Source organism: Eublepharis macularius, chromosome 1 (genome assembly GCF_028583425.1).
Source record: "Eublepharis macularius isolate TG4126 chromosome 1, MPM_Emac_v1.0, whole genome shotgun sequence".
NCBI classification, from domain to species: Eukaryota; Metazoa; Chordata; class Lepidosauria; order Squamata; family Eublepharidae; genus Eublepharis; species Eublepharis macularius.
In genome coordinates this window covers 251868606-251883496 of record NC_072790.1, presented here as the reverse complement: position 1 = coordinate 251883496, position 14891 = coordinate 251868606, and the positions used below count along the sequence as shown (strand labels likewise).

Genomic DNA, 14891 nt, shown 5'->3' with positions numbered 1-14891 from the left:
AAGTACTGATGTAACCCTTCCTGCCTTCCTTCTCATGATCTGCCTAGGTTTACAGACAGAGGTCTGAATTGCCTTGTTTATTAGGCCTTCTGCAAGTGCCGCCTTGCACACGGGCAAAATCAACAGCTGCCCATAAATGTGCATTCTCTGTGGTGGCCCCCACTTTATAGAGTGGCCTGCCTGAAGAGGCCGGGAAAGCCTCCCGCTCAACACTGAATGGATCAAGAGGGCTTTCTACTCAGATAGGAGGGCTGCACTGTCAGGAAGTGGCCGCAACTAGGGACTATAGTCTTCTTCACTGTACCGTCTCTAAATATGATCCCTCTGGGTAGTTTCTCTGCAGTTTAATACGTCCGCCTTAGAATTGCTTATGCTCTGTTTCAGCGTTTCTTCAGCTCGGTATTGGATTTCTGCTGCTTTTAAAACTTTGCAAATCTGCCTTTATATAACCTATTGTACTGTTTATTGAACGTCCCAGCTGTTGACTGTATTGACTTACACCATGGGATCCACCTTCAGCCTCAGTGGGAAAGGCAGACGATAAATACGTGCCTCAGTTTTTATAACTGTGTGATTTGCTTCCTAACCCCAAAGTAGAGCTGTGCACGAACCGAAATACGAACCAAAGTTTGGCATGAACCGGTGGTTCGTCAGAGCCCATTTCTGACGAACCACCACGAACTTTAGGCTGGTTCATTTGGTTCATTTTTCGGTTCGTCACTGCAGACAGCATGGCGCCAATCAGTTTCCTAGGCAATGGGGGCTGGGCTTTCTGCAGACCTTCTGCTGACCCAGAAGTGACATTCTGCTGACGCAGAAGTGGCAATTTGCTGACCCAGAAGTGACATTTTCACGAACCAAATGAACCGGTTCGTGAACCGGGGCAGGTTCTTGAACATTCGTGGTTCGTGAAACACAACGAACTGCACAGTTCTCTCCCCCCCCCCGCCCCGGTTCGTGCCCATCTCTAATGATCGGCATGTAAAGCGGGGGCCACGAGAACTAAGTACTGATGTAACCCATCCTGCCTTCCCTCTCATGATCTGCCTAGGTTTACAGACAGAGGTTTGAATTGCCTTGTTTATTCGGCCTTCTGCAAGTGCCACCTTGCACACGGGCAAAATCAACAGCTGCCCATAAATGTGCATTCTCTGTGGTGGCCCCCACTTTATAGAGTGGCCTGTCTGAAGAGGCCAGGAAAGCTCCCACTCAACACTGAATGATTCAAGAGAGCTTTCTACTCAGATAGGAGGTCTGTACTGTAAGGAAGTGGCCGCAACTAGGGACTATAGTCTTCACTGTACCGTCTCTAAATATGATCCCTCTGGGTAGTTCCTCTGCAGTTTAATACGTCCGTCTTAGAATTGCTTATGCTCAGTTTCAGCGTTTCTTCAGCTCTGTATTGGATTTCTGCTGCTTTTAAAACTTGCAAATCTGCCTTTATATAACCTATTGTACTGTTTATTGATCGTCCCAGCTGTTGACTGTATTGACTTACACCATGGGATCCACCTTCAGCCTCAGTTAGAAAGGAAGACGATAAATACGTGCCTCAGTTTTTATAACCGTTCTTTGTGCTGTGTAATCCGCCTTGAGTCTCAGTAAGAAAGGAGTATATCAGTGCAATCCTATACTGAGTTACTCCAATGGGCTTAGACTGGAGTAAATGTGCTACGATTGCATATAAGTAATGTAAATCAATAAATGAAACTTCCCTGCACCACCAGATCTGGACTCCTTTTGCCTCTTCTCCGCCTCCTGGAGTTCTTCCAAAGCCTGCCTTCCCACCTCTCTCCGTGCCGGACTTCAGGGACCGCACTGAACCTATCCACTCAACTCTCTCCCTCTCTGCTTTCCCTTCCCATTTCTGGTCTCTCCCCCTCAAGCTCCCTTCCCTGAAAGACTACTCTGTTGTCCTTCTTTAACCCTTCCACGTGCTCTTTCCGTCCTCCCCTCTTCTGAAGCCCAGTTACCAGCTTCATGGATGCTATCCAACGGCTGCTCTCCTCTGGCTCCATTCTGGCTGCTTTCGAGCACACCCCTGCCCCACCCCACATCAGGGGTGAGTTTGCACACTCATGCCTGTGAGTCAGCCCCTTGAGTCTCAGCCGTGAGCCAAGCCGAAGATCCAAAGGACGCGGCTACTGGAGTCGCCCACTCTGCACACAGAGGAAAAGGTTGGTTACGGTGGCAGTTAGGAAAACGGCCATTAAAAAGCAGTCTGCAGCCGTGGCTCCTACATGATGGCACCTGTACAGACTGTGTCGGAACAAGGTCCGTCTTGCCCAGGGATAGTCGTTCTCTTTCCTGGTAGGCAACACCCAGGAGCTGCCTTGAAGCTCAGAAGCAGCGTTTGGTGCCAGCAGCCACTTCCAGCCATGGGCCCTCTGCATCAGGGGTGAACCTAGAGTTGCCATCCTCCAGGTAGTAAGCAAAACAAGGGAAACGCCCGGATAGTAGAAACTGCAAACAACCAACAACAGGTCCGGGAATAGGCAATGAACAATCAATTCGTATTCCTTTATAAACGCTATAATGGTGCAAAAGTGCAGATGTGCAAAGTGCAAAGATAATGTACAATAAATATAATGAATACAATAAGATCTCTTGTTTCTTCTGTCCAAGTGGTCACAGAATAATAACAATGTCCAAAGGGAATACCATGAAAACCCACAATGGGGACAAAGCGGAGAGTCACAATATTAGAAGGGGGGTGACCCCAGTCCAAGTTGAGAAGAAATCCAAATGTGCCGACGGGATTATGTGTGCATCTTATACAATTCCCGTTTCGTATAGATCATACTTCTTCTTGGGCACAATTAATTCTGGACTTGAAGGCTACTGGTCTCCTCCTCCACTAGTACATTTGGTCACAATTGTCCAATTACTGCAGCCCCTCACCCTCCAGCCAGGCTTTTCAGTTCCAAAGGAGCCAAGAGAGTATCTTGGGCAGTCAAGCCGCTGCATCATTTCAGAGTGCAGGTGGTGGAAGAAACAAGAGATCTTATTGTATTTATTATATTTATTGTACATTCTCTTTGCACTTTGCACATCTGCACTTTTGCACCATTATAGTGTTTATAAAGGAATATGAATTGATTGTTCATTGCATATTCCCGGACCTGTTGTTGGTTGTTTGCATCCTCCAGGTAGTGGCTGGAGATCTCTCGGAATCACAACTGATTTCCAGGTCATAGAGATCAGCCCCCCTGGAGAAAACGCCTGCGTTGGAGGGTGGAATCTACGGACTTATACCTTGCCGAGGTCCCTCCTCTCCCAAAACCCTGCCCTGTCCAGGCTCTACCCCCCAAATCTCCAGGAATTTCCCAGTCTAGAGCTGGCAACCCTACCGCCTCTGACCACTTGTTGTTGCCGCCGGGGAAATTAACTGGCCTGTTTTTGAAAGCCACCTCCTTGGCAGCAGAACTTATATTTTCCGCTTTAATGCCAGGGCTATGAAAGGTCGAAACTTGACTTTTTTTAAAAAGGAAGCCGAGAGATGTAAACTTTCACCACTGTTGTGAAGCAAACAAGAGCGTTTTTCGAAAAGCCGTAAAGACTCTGGGGCGCTTATCTGTCTAGAAAAGCAGTAGATAAGCACACGCAGGGTTTTTTTTCAGCTGGAACGTGGTGGAACGGAGTTCCAGAACCTCTTGAAAATGGTCACATGGCTGGTGGCCCCGCCCCTGATCTCCAGACAGAGGGGAGTTTAGAGTGCCCTCCACGCCGCTCAGCGGCGTGGAGGGCAATCTCAACTCCCCTCTGTCTGGAGATCAGGGGGCGGGGCCACCAGCCATGTGATGATTTTCTCCAAGGGCAACCCACTGAGTTCCACCACCTCTTTTCCCAGAAAAACCCTGAGCACACTGTTATTATTTATTATTATTATCTCTGAGGCCTAGGGCTTCACCACATATGCCGCCCGGCACCCACAATTAATTACATGGTTGGGATTGCTAAACTGTAGGAGGTTAGAAAGGGCCGTGCCCCTCCTCTCTCTAAGTTTAAAATTAAAAAATGACTGTACAGGTAATTTGCTCTCGCAGGGCTGCCAAGAGGAGTCAACAGGCTGGACGTCCTCCTCAGGGCCGTGCCCTCGCTCTGTCCCCAGCTGCAGGCCCAACTGGGAAGGAGAAGGGTAGGGGGTGCCAACTCCTGCTTGGGAAAAACCTGGAGATTTGCGGGTGGAGCCTGAGAGGGCAAGGTTTGGGAAGAGGTACGACCTAAGCCGACTATAATACAGTGTTGTCCACCAACCGAACCGGACCGTTTCTCCAGGGGAACTGATCTCTGCCCCCTGGAAATCGGTTGTGATATCAGGAGAGCTCCAGCCACCACCTGGTGGCTGGCAACCCAAGAAGGTTGTGGGAATGCTTACTTTTCCAAGCTGAGACAGGAAGGGCATGTCCTGGGTCTGCAGCTTACTCTTTGGAAACAAACTGAATTGTCTCCAGAGAGAGATTAGAGCTGAAAGTGGGCCTAGCCCTTCTCTGAAGTAGCAACTTACTTCTCAGACAATAGCCCTGCTCCCCCTTGCGGCTAGAGATCCGGAGGAGTTAGCCGTGTTAGTCTGTAGTCTGCAGAATAGTCGAGTCCAGTAGCACCCTTAAGACTAACCAACTTTATTGTAGCAGAAGCTTTTGAGAACCACAGCTCTCTTGGTCAGATGCAACCCCCTGGGGTTGGCGTCTCCAGAAATAATTGGGGTTTTTTTGTGTGTGTCTTTTGGGGGTGGGTGGGCTGGAGTCGTAGCTATGTGGATGGATGCTTTTAGCGCAGGGCCATTTCATGATATTTTATTACCCCACGCAAGGTACGTACACCTGTCAGCTCCCGGGCTTGCACCAACAATGGCTTGGCCCTGGCAGGGGTATTGGCCATTGCAGGTGGCTGAGAGCTTGTGCCCGCTGAGCCACTCAAAACAATCACTCGGGTTGCTTGGCTGGACAATTGCCATGAAATCCAATCCAGAGCAGGCAGACGGCACAGCGGCTCCAAGGACTCTTCTCCTACCCCCATGCTTTTTCAGGTGCCAGGACAGCCCCCTTTGCTGCTTTGGCCCCTTAGAATGGGTGTGGGCGAAACTCAAGCTCCTGGGGCTGCTGCACCACAACTACCCCGCCACACACACAAGACCAGGGGCACGTAGCAATTTAAAAAGAACTAGAAATGTATTGTCGAAGGCTTTCACGGCCGGAGAACGATGGTTGTTGTGGGTTTTCCGGGCTGTATTGCCGTGGTCTTGGCATTGTAGTTCTTGACGTTTTGCCAGCAGCTGTGGCTGGCATCTTCAGAGGTGTAGCACCGAAAGAAATGCTTCAAAAATGGCACTGGCGGGCATGGGATGCTCCTGTGGCAATATTTGTCGGCTGAGAGTCTCGCTACACAAGACGCCCTGGTGCATGTTGGTCAAGTGTGGGGAGACGCAATGTTCGCCGGGTGTCAGGCTATGGATGACAAGCTATGGCAGATAGATCCTTGTACCATTGCAACAAGAAATCCACGCTCTTGGTTAAATGGCTTTATTCAGAAATCAAATCATTTCCATAGATATGTCCATGGGGTTACTCAGAAGCAAGGTAGGCATCTGAGCAGTAAAAGCAAGATTGACCAGAATAGTAACATGGGGGGAAATCCTTCCTCTTAATCCACACGTTTGCTCCTTCCCCCTCCCAACAGTAAACAGGACTTTGGCGCGAATTTGCCCTGAGAACGTCTCGCATAGCTGTACTATCAAGCTGAGTCACTGAGAAAGCAAGACGTAGCAATGCACGGGAGTGAGTAGTACACAAGGTCATGAGCACTGGAAGTATCTGCAGACCGTTAGATAAGCACCTGCAAGCAGCCTGTGAAAGAAACAGTTATAGCACTGGCAATATGACATCAAGTTACAGTATGAAGCATTGGTTCGTAGTTTAAAATGACAGAGCCAGCGGAATTCACTCCTCAGAGGGTTTGTTAATTTCATCTTTGCCTCCCAGAAGGCTCTGCCAGTTTCACCTCTCCAGTCTAAAGCTGTGTGGGATGGCAACCAGAGGGCAGTGAGGAATGGAAATGGGCGGGAGCTGCCTTCCAGAGTCAGGCTTGGACCTGGAGAGGTTATAATGGGCTGAAGTTTCCCTTCTGGCATTTCACAGCCCCTTCACACAGCTCCAGTGTATAGCAAAGCCTTTGCCCTCCCACCTGCTCTGTCTTTTTAAACTACCCTTCCCTGCTACCAATACCTCTCCCGACACGTGTTCTTCACGTTCAGATGTCTCCTGCAGAGAGTGTCTGAATCTTTGCTTCTCAAGACCCCTTTAGTTGAAGGGCTTGAACACAAGATTTCCTTCGTGCCAAGCAGATCGTTTCAGGTGGGCAGGAGCGGAGTTTGAGCCCAGTAACGCCTTAGAAAGCAACAAATTTTTCCAGGTGGGTGTAAGCTTTTGTGAGTCAATGCTCATTTGGTCAGGTATCTGGCAAAGTGCACTTTAAGTCTTGGAAGCTTACACCCTGGAACATTTTATTGGTTTTAAGGTGACTCGCCCAGAATTACAACTGATCGTCAGACTGTAGAGATTAGTTCGCCTGGAGAAAATGGCGGCTTTGAAGGGTGGACAGCCAATGTTATCTCTTTGAGTCCTGCCCCTTTTCCCATGTCCTTTTAGATGTTAGAAGTCAGGCCTTCGGCCTTCTGCCAGCTCAGAAATGCTTTTTGGTGCTTTTCTGACAGAGAACGCCAAAAGAGGGGTTTTCTTTTGGTGTGTGCGGTCCTCTGGCTGCCCTGTCTCTGTCAGTCTCAAATTGCTTCCTGCTAAAAGCTCTGGGGATCTCCCCCCCCCCCATTTTATCCTTGGTTCTCAAAAGCTTGTACTACAAATGATGCATCTGACAAAGAGAGCTGTGGTTCTCGAAAGCTTATGCTACAAATGATGCATCTGATGAAGAGAGCTGTGGTTCTCGAAAGCTTATGCTACAATAAAGATGCACCTGACATAGAGAGATGTGCTTCTCGAAAGCTTATGCTACAAATGATGCATCTGACGAAGAGAGCTGTGGTTCTCGAAAGCTTATGCTACAAATGATGCATCTGATGAAGAGAGCTGTGATTCTCAAAAGCTTATGCTACAAATGATGCATCTGACAAAGAGAGCTGTGGTTCTCAAAAGCTTATGCTACAAATGATGCATCTGACAAAGAGCTGTGCTTCTCGAAAGCTTATGTTACAAATAAGTTGATTAGTTAAAAGTGCTGCTGGACTCTTGACTACAGAGTAGGGATTCGAACCCAAGTCTCTCAGATCCTAATCCAACCCTCTAAACTCTGTGCCACTTGCCCCTCTTTTCCACAGCCCATCCCATAGCAAGGTGTGTATTTGGTAAATGGACCGAAATGGCTTGTGCTCTTTGCATCTCCCCCCACTTTTAAATCAGTTTAATAGGACATGGGGCACAATGGGGCTTCTTTGTTCTGACTGTGAAATGGGCAGAGCTTGACAAAGCAGCAACATTTGTCCTCTTAATAGATGGTTATGGGTGAGGGGGGGAAGGAAATGGGTTGGTGATAGGGCTACCAACTTCCAGGTGGTGGCTGGAGCTGTCCCAGAACAGCTGCTTATCTCCAGGCCACAGAGATCAGTTCCCCTGTAGAAAGTGGTTGTTTTGGAAGGTGGACTGTATGGTATTATACCTCGCTGCGGTTGCGCCCATCCCCAAATCCACCTTTCCCCTGGCTCTACCCCCCCCCCCCCCAAATCTCCGGGATTTTCCTGGCCTGGAACTGGCAACTCCAGCTGGTGACCACAAGTTAGTCTTGGTGGCCATGCATGATTGCCGAAAGTGCTTGTCCTTCCCCTCTGCGATCTCACTTTTAAAAATCCAGGGGAACGAATGCTCAGATATGAAGGAAAACGAAAATATGAAAGGTTCCCCCCCCCTCCTCGACCTGGATAGCCCAGGTGAGCTTGATCTCGTCAGATCTCAGAAGCTAAGCAGGGTTGGCCTTGGTTAGGAATTGGATGGGAGACCTCCAACAAAGACCAGCGCTGCAGAGGCAAGCAATGATGAACCACCTGTTAGTCTCTTGCCATGAAAACCCTGCCAGGGTTGCTACTGGTCAGCTATGACTAGCACTCTTCCCCCACCCCCCAGCCTGTCCCCAAAACAGGGCCAGTGGCTTCTTTGGGCAGAGAGCCAGCAGACAGAACTGTCCTTGCTCCCCAGGAGAATTATTCACACAGGAAGGGCCAAGGTCCACACAGAGATGCCAAGTACCCACCTCTCCGAAAAGAGTCACGCGTGTGCAATGCTTTGTCAATATGAACGGCTAGTTTCTAGGAATTTTTGCAGTCTCAGTGGACCTTCGTCAGTCGATAGGCAGGTACCTGAGTTTACAGAGTAAGATTCTGTGCTCGGTACTGCATTTTGCACTTCTCCGGGACCGTATGCAGCGTCCTGCCAGCTGTCTTTACTGGAAAGGAGGTAAATGGCTTTTTTATATCTCCCATGACGGGGAGCCAAGGCCACTCAAAGAAGAGGGTTTTTTTTTAATAACAAATGAAATTTCCGGACAATTTTTAAAAAATCTGTCGACTAATTGCACGAGTAACAGTAGATTAGCCAATTGTCATTGTCATATCTGCACATGAGAGAGTTCAGTAGTGGTAAAGGGAAAGGAAAACTGGGGAGTGTTGCATTATGCACCTGTGGGGTGCAACAGGCACCCCCTTAAGAAGAGGCAACAGATTTTTCTGTCGCCTCTTCTGAAATGGCCTTTGTGGTCTTGAAGTCCGCATATTAATTTTTAAAAAATTAAATCTGCCGCCCTTCCGGGGCGCCATTAAACCGGGCAGCGGTTCACGCTGCAAAATCTCTCTCTGGCCTCCAATTAGAGGCATTTACAGAAGAAGAGGGAGTGTCCTACCTTGCTTCAATTGGAGTGGCGTGTCTCGGTGCCTTGCACCCCTGGATGAATTAGGAGGAAAGGGGATGCTGTTTGGCTTCAGGCACCCACATGTCTTGGGCCGATGCAATCGGCGGCAGGCTGGAATGTCTGTGAGCTGCTATCTTCCTTCTCTTGCTCTTTCTCAATGGGGCAAGGTTGGGTCGTGGCTGAGGGCCAGGGCAGCTGTAGGCTCCTTCCCGCTCAGTGCTAAGTGATCCCAAAGGCATTTAGCGCCTGGGAGGGGGAAATGTGCAGAATAGCTCTGGGCTTTGGGGTGGGCAGGTGGTGGCCGGTCGAGCGGCGACTTCAGCCTGAGCGAGAGAGCAATCGTAACCCGTCCTAAGCGTTGCACCCTGGCGCCTGCCAATGTTTCTTTCTTATGCAAGTTGCGCTGGGAATACATCTGTGTGAGAGAGAGACAGAGAGAGAGAGAAATATCTCCAATTTTTCAGGCTTTTTGCCTGGCATCTGACGAAGAGAACTGTGATTCTCGAAAGCTTATGCTACAATAAAGTTGGTTAGTCTTAAAGGTGCTACCGGACTCTTTTTGATTTTGCCTGGCAATAGAGTCTGGTAGAGCCCTGCTTGGCAAACCGAGGTCCAGGTTTTATTTATGTCATTTATTTAGCAAGTCTGTCAATGAGGGGACGTTTTGGAGGTCTTTCATTCATAGGGTCGCCATAGGTCAGAGGTGAGTTGACGGCATATAACACATGCACACATTTATCAAGATGGGTAGCTGTGTTAGTCTGTCTGTAGCAGCAGAAAAGACCAAGAGTCCTATAAGACTAACAAAATTTGGGGTAGGGTGTGAGCTTTCGTGAGCCACAGCTCACTTCTTCAGATACCAGTGACTCACAAAAGCTCCTACCCTACCACATATTTTGATTGTCTTAGAGGTGCTACTAGACTCTTGCTCATTTATTTATGTTCTTTATAGTCTGCCTCTCTTGGCGCTATGGATCCCCAGCAGAAGCATCTTGGGCCGAGAGCTGTGAAAGAGACGTCTGCCCAGGATCCTTGAGAGTCACAGTAGACCATCCCGGGCTAGGTGAGTCAGGACTAGACATGGGCACGAACCGCATTACGAACTTCAAAAACCCACGAAATTGGCGATCGCGCAATTGCGATCTGGCAGTTTGTGATTGTCCACAGCAAACGAACCAGCATTCGGAAGAAGCCTGGTTCGGTGCGTTTGGCCGCGGTTCGGGAAGCCAGACAGTCAGGCGCCATCAATCAGTTCCCCTGGAAATGGAGCCAGGGGAATGCCTGAACTCTGTCTGCGCTCCTTCTGTTGCCCTGGAAACCCGAATCGAAGCCCAGCTTACCTTGATTGGCAGGTCTTCCTTCCAACCATGGCGCTGCAAAGCGGTTACAAGTTGGGAGAAGACACCTGGAGGGGGGAGGGGTGTTCTGTAGCCACGGGCACTCCAATCTCATCCCTGCAAACCCTGATAGGCAGCTCTGACGGCCAAACACACCTCCTCCGTTGCTCTGTGGGACCTCGGCTTATAAAAAGCACTGCACTCCTAGGCTGGGTTTCACTTTCAGCAAGCAGTGGAGTGTGAGAGCTGTTGCTTGCTACTTGCTAGCCTTTGGGGAGAGACAGAGAGAGTATAATTGAGCTTGGATTTTTGTGGGAGTTTCCTGGGGGCCTTGGATTGGAGAGGGTATAACTCCAAGATCCCTATTGCAATCTTGACCAAACTTGGATGCTGGCTGGAGGAGAGCCTGCTACACACTTCCTGTGAATATGGGCTCTCTAAGCACAACGGGGGCCATTCTGAGCACCGTGAACCATGAACCGGTTCGGCAATGGGAAATGTCCGTTGTGGTTCGCGACTTCGGGATCGTCACCGAATCACGAACCGTGGATTCGTTAAATTTTTTTGGTTCGTGCCCATGTCTAGTCAGGACTAAAACTACCCCCACAGAACTAAATAATGCAATAGACTTTTCTTCTTTTTAATACATTCATTATAGCATTGAGTTATACATTTGGACAATATTTCTTCAAAGCCATTTATGCATGCTTTACAGGACTGAATAATGAAATTGACTTCTTATTTTGATGGTGAAATAGTGATAAACACTTGGACAATGTCTCTTTAAGCCATCTGTGAAGGCTTTAATGCAGAATGGTGCATATAACGTGTCGACCTCCAATTACTGTATGACCGTAGGAAGATACTCACCAATGCTTGTTAGGATTTTGTTAAGAAGGAACGTGTAAGTACATAAGAACATAAGAACATAAGCAAAGCCATGTTGGATCAGGCCAGTGGCCCATCCAGTCCAACATTCTGTCACACACAGTGGCTAGAAATCCAGTGCCATCTAAAGGACTGTCAGTGAGGCCAGGACACCAGAAGCCCTCCCACTGCCTTCCTTCCAGCACCAAGACAACAGAGCACCACCTCCCCACAAAGAGAATACCATCTATCTCCTGTGGCTAATAGCCACTGATGGACCTCTGCTCCATATATTTGTCCAGTCCCCTCTTGAAGCTGGCAATGCTTGTAGCTGCCACCACCTCCTGTGGCAACGAATTCCATGTGTAATTACTTGTTCCAAGTAATTTTAGTACTTTTAAATTTTATATTTTTGTGTGTGTGTAATAGATTTTTAGTAGGTTGTTTTTTTAAAAAGAAGAGAAAACTTTTTAGTATCAGGTTCGTGTACAAGATAATCATTATACATCCAAAATTTCAAGAAATTTGCAATACAAACATCAATCCATAGGGGGGGAAACTGAGTAACTGACTACCCCCCCCCTTTCCCCCATTTATACAATACATAGTCCATTTAGATCTCTCCAACTTTTATATTATATTATATTTATTAACTTTGTATGGGGTCTATTGTTTGAAAATATGTATAAATGTAAATTTATGCCTCCGGGCAGTAAATAATTCGGCTTGAAAAAGCAATGCGAAACGGGATATAACCAAACCTGGCGCACCTGTTGCCAACTGCCCAGGAGATGTTTGCCTCCACCGCTCTGCTCCTGGAATGTTCTGCCTATAAAGGAGAAGAAAAAACAAGCTGCTATCATTCTGAAATTTTGGACATGGATGCTTAACCTGTGTTAGGAATCAAATAGACTTCTTGAATGTCTAGATGGATTGTGACTTTCTCTCACTGTATTTATAGCATTGGTACATATAGGAGAATCTGTAGTGTTTGAAACGGTAGTAATATAATGTTATAAGTTATAGCACATACAGCACTTGCACTTTGTTAAAAATAAAAAAGCATATTGCATATTTATTTGGGTCCCTTACAACTAGTTGGGTTCTTCTGGTTGTATTGCTCTAGGCGGGTCAGCAGCCTAAGGTAGATTCGTATATTCTGAACGAGAGCTCCAGCAATACTCTCCCAAGCTGCCCCCTGAAATGGAAGTGTCTTGTTGAAGGCCGGAGAACGATGGTTGTTGTGGATTTTCCAGGCTGTATCACTGTGGTCTTGGCATTGTAGTTCCTGACGTTTCGCCAGCAGCTGTGACTGGCATCTTCAGAAGTGTAGCACTGAAAGACAGAGATCTCTGTGTCAATGTGTGGAGAAGATGTTAGCAGGTAATTTGTGTCTACTCAGGAAGGTGGGTTTGGGCTGAGTTATCCTGTAAGATGTATTGTCGAAGGCTTTCATGGCCGGAGAACGATGGTTGTTGTGGGTTTTCCGGGCTGTATTGCCGTGGTCTTGGCATTGTAGTTCCTGACGTTTCGCCAGCAGCTGTGGCTGGCATCTTCAGAGGTGACACTGTGACACTGAGAGATCTCTGTCTTTTGGTGCTACACCTCTGAAGATGCCAGCCACAGCTGCTGGCGAAACGGCAGGAACTACAATGCCAAGACCACGGCAATACAGCCCGGAAAACCCACAACAACCATTATCCTGTAAGAGTTTCTCAGGGTGTGGAATGCTAATGCTTCACTGTATCATGAGGAGGTTCTTTTGCATATGGATTGGTGCTTGATATGCTAATCTTCTCTGCAGGGCTATTGTAGGGTATAGAGTATTTTGTTAGCCTGGTGTTTTTCAGGACTGGAAACCATGCTCTATTCATTCTCCACAGTTTGACATTGAGAGATCTCTGTCTTTCGGTGCTACACCTCTGAAGATGCCAGTCACAGCTGCTGGCGAAACGTCAGGAACTACAATGCCAAGACCACGGCGATACAGCCCAGAAAATCCACAACAACCATTGTCTTGCATGTGTTTGTGTGTGGATGTGTTGCTGTTAGAGGAACTGCCCAAGTTATGCATCTGTATAAATATTAAGCTGCCTTGTGCCAAGTCCTCACACCTCTTCTCGCTGGCTGTGATTCTCCTGCGTCTCAGGCAGACGACAGGTTTTCCCCAACCCAACTTCTGGAGAGGTCTTCAACCGAAGGTCCCAGATCTGATTTGGGGCGAGTTCCAGAAATGCTGAACATGATGCACAAGGGATAAGGTTGCCACCATCCAGGTGGGACCCAGCGATCTCCGGGAAGGACAACTGACCTCCAGATGACAGAGGTCAGTTCCCCTGGAGAAAAGGGCAGCTTTGGAGGATGGACTCTGGCATTCCTGCTGAGCCCCCTCTGCTCCCCAGACTCGGCCCTCCCCTCTCCCCAACCTCAAATCTCCAGGAATTTCCGAACCTAGAGTTGGGAAGCTTATGTACCAAGTGGCCTGGGGTACATCTGTGGAGGGGCACTTTGCTTGCATCTTCTTGGCTCTTATTGAGACTGATTGCTGAGTAGCACTGCTGTCACGGGGAGGCAATTGAGCGGAAAGACACCTCCACCCCACCCCCGAAATCTGCCACTGGCCTGCAGCAAATGTGGTTCTCTCTGCCTTGAACCCATCTGTGATTTAATAATAACAACAACAACATTCGATTTACATACCGCCCTTCAGGACAACTTAACGCCCACTCAGAGCAATTTACAAAGTGTGTTACTATCATCTTCACAACACTCACCCTGTGAGGAGGGTGGGGCTGAGAGAGCTCTGAGAGAGCTGTGACTGATCCAAGGTCACCCAGCTGGCTTCACGTGGAGGAGCGGGGAATCAAACCCGGCTCTCCAGATTAGAGTCCTGCGCTCTTAACCACTACACCAAACTGGGTGTATTGGGGTGTTCCCTTCCAGGTTTGTGGTAAAGATTGCTGAACTGGGGTCTGCAAAACTCTCTAAAGGGCTCTAGGAAAAGTATTGGTAATTTTCCTATTCTGCAGAAGGACTTAAGATACAACCCTGACCTCGATAGCCCAGGTGAGCTTTATCTTGTCAGATCTCAGAAGCTAAGTAGGGTGGGCCTTGGTTAGTCATTGGAGGGCTTAACTCTGTATTGTGACGGCCTTTGGCCATATCCAATTAAATCTTACTAGTAATTGGATGCGAGACCTCCAACGAAGACCAGGCATGCAAAGGCAGGCCATGGCAAACCACCTCTGTTAGTCTCTTGCTATGAAAACCCCACCAGGGTTTGCCATAAGTCAGCTGTGACTTGAGGGCGCACTTCACCACTACGCTTAAGATACAGGAGGCACTCCAGTGTCAGAGCGGGGCTGTCCTGTTGAACAGCCCATCACGGTCTCTGGTCCTCCAGAGGTACAAAGTCCTCATGCCAAACCTTTAGTCAGCACGTGGGCAAGTGATTTGGCCCCTCTGGGGCTGTGAGCAGAGCAGCCGTGTGTGCCTGCCAATACAAAGTAGAAGAAAATACTGGAACAGAACATAATCACATTATGTTCACATTATTGACATTAGACAACATAAAGCACAGGTTGTACCTAGGAGTACGTATTTAAAGAAACAGTACATAAGGCAACATAGTGGTGAAGTCTCTGGTCCCTAACTCATTCGCGAAGCGTCTGAGATCCCATCCCTACAATACAGCCCTCCCGTTTGAGTAAAAAGCCTTTTTTGGATAATTCAATTTTGCATTGTTTGCGGAAAGCCAGGAGAGTGGGGGCTCTCCTG

At 48.2% G+C, this 14891-nt stretch overlaps 1 protein-coding gene across 4 annotated transcripts in view; it reads left to right on the top strand.

Annotated features, from left to right (window-relative positions):
• Nucleotides 1-14891, top strand: part of CERS2 (ceramide synthase 2) — a 64198-nt gene that overhangs the window by 18724 nt on the left and 30583 nt on the right. Inside the window, exons 1-2 of one of the 4 annotated variants that reach the window (XM_054998161.1) lie at nucleotides 8332-8459; nucleotides 9863-9973. The exons of 1 other annotated variant lie outside the window; for it this stretch is intronic. Coding sequence is in view for 1 of the 3 variants with exons in the window: in XM_054998134.1 (XP_054854109.1) it covers nucleotides 11054-11151 (98 nt within the window). In the remaining 2 variants the exon portion in view is untranslated. Of the gene's footprint in view, nucleotides 1-8331; nucleotides 8460-9862; nucleotides 9974-11016; nucleotides 11152-14891 lie in introns of those variants that run through there. 2 more of the 4 variants (XM_054998144.1, XM_054998134.1) reach the window with 2 other exon arrangements.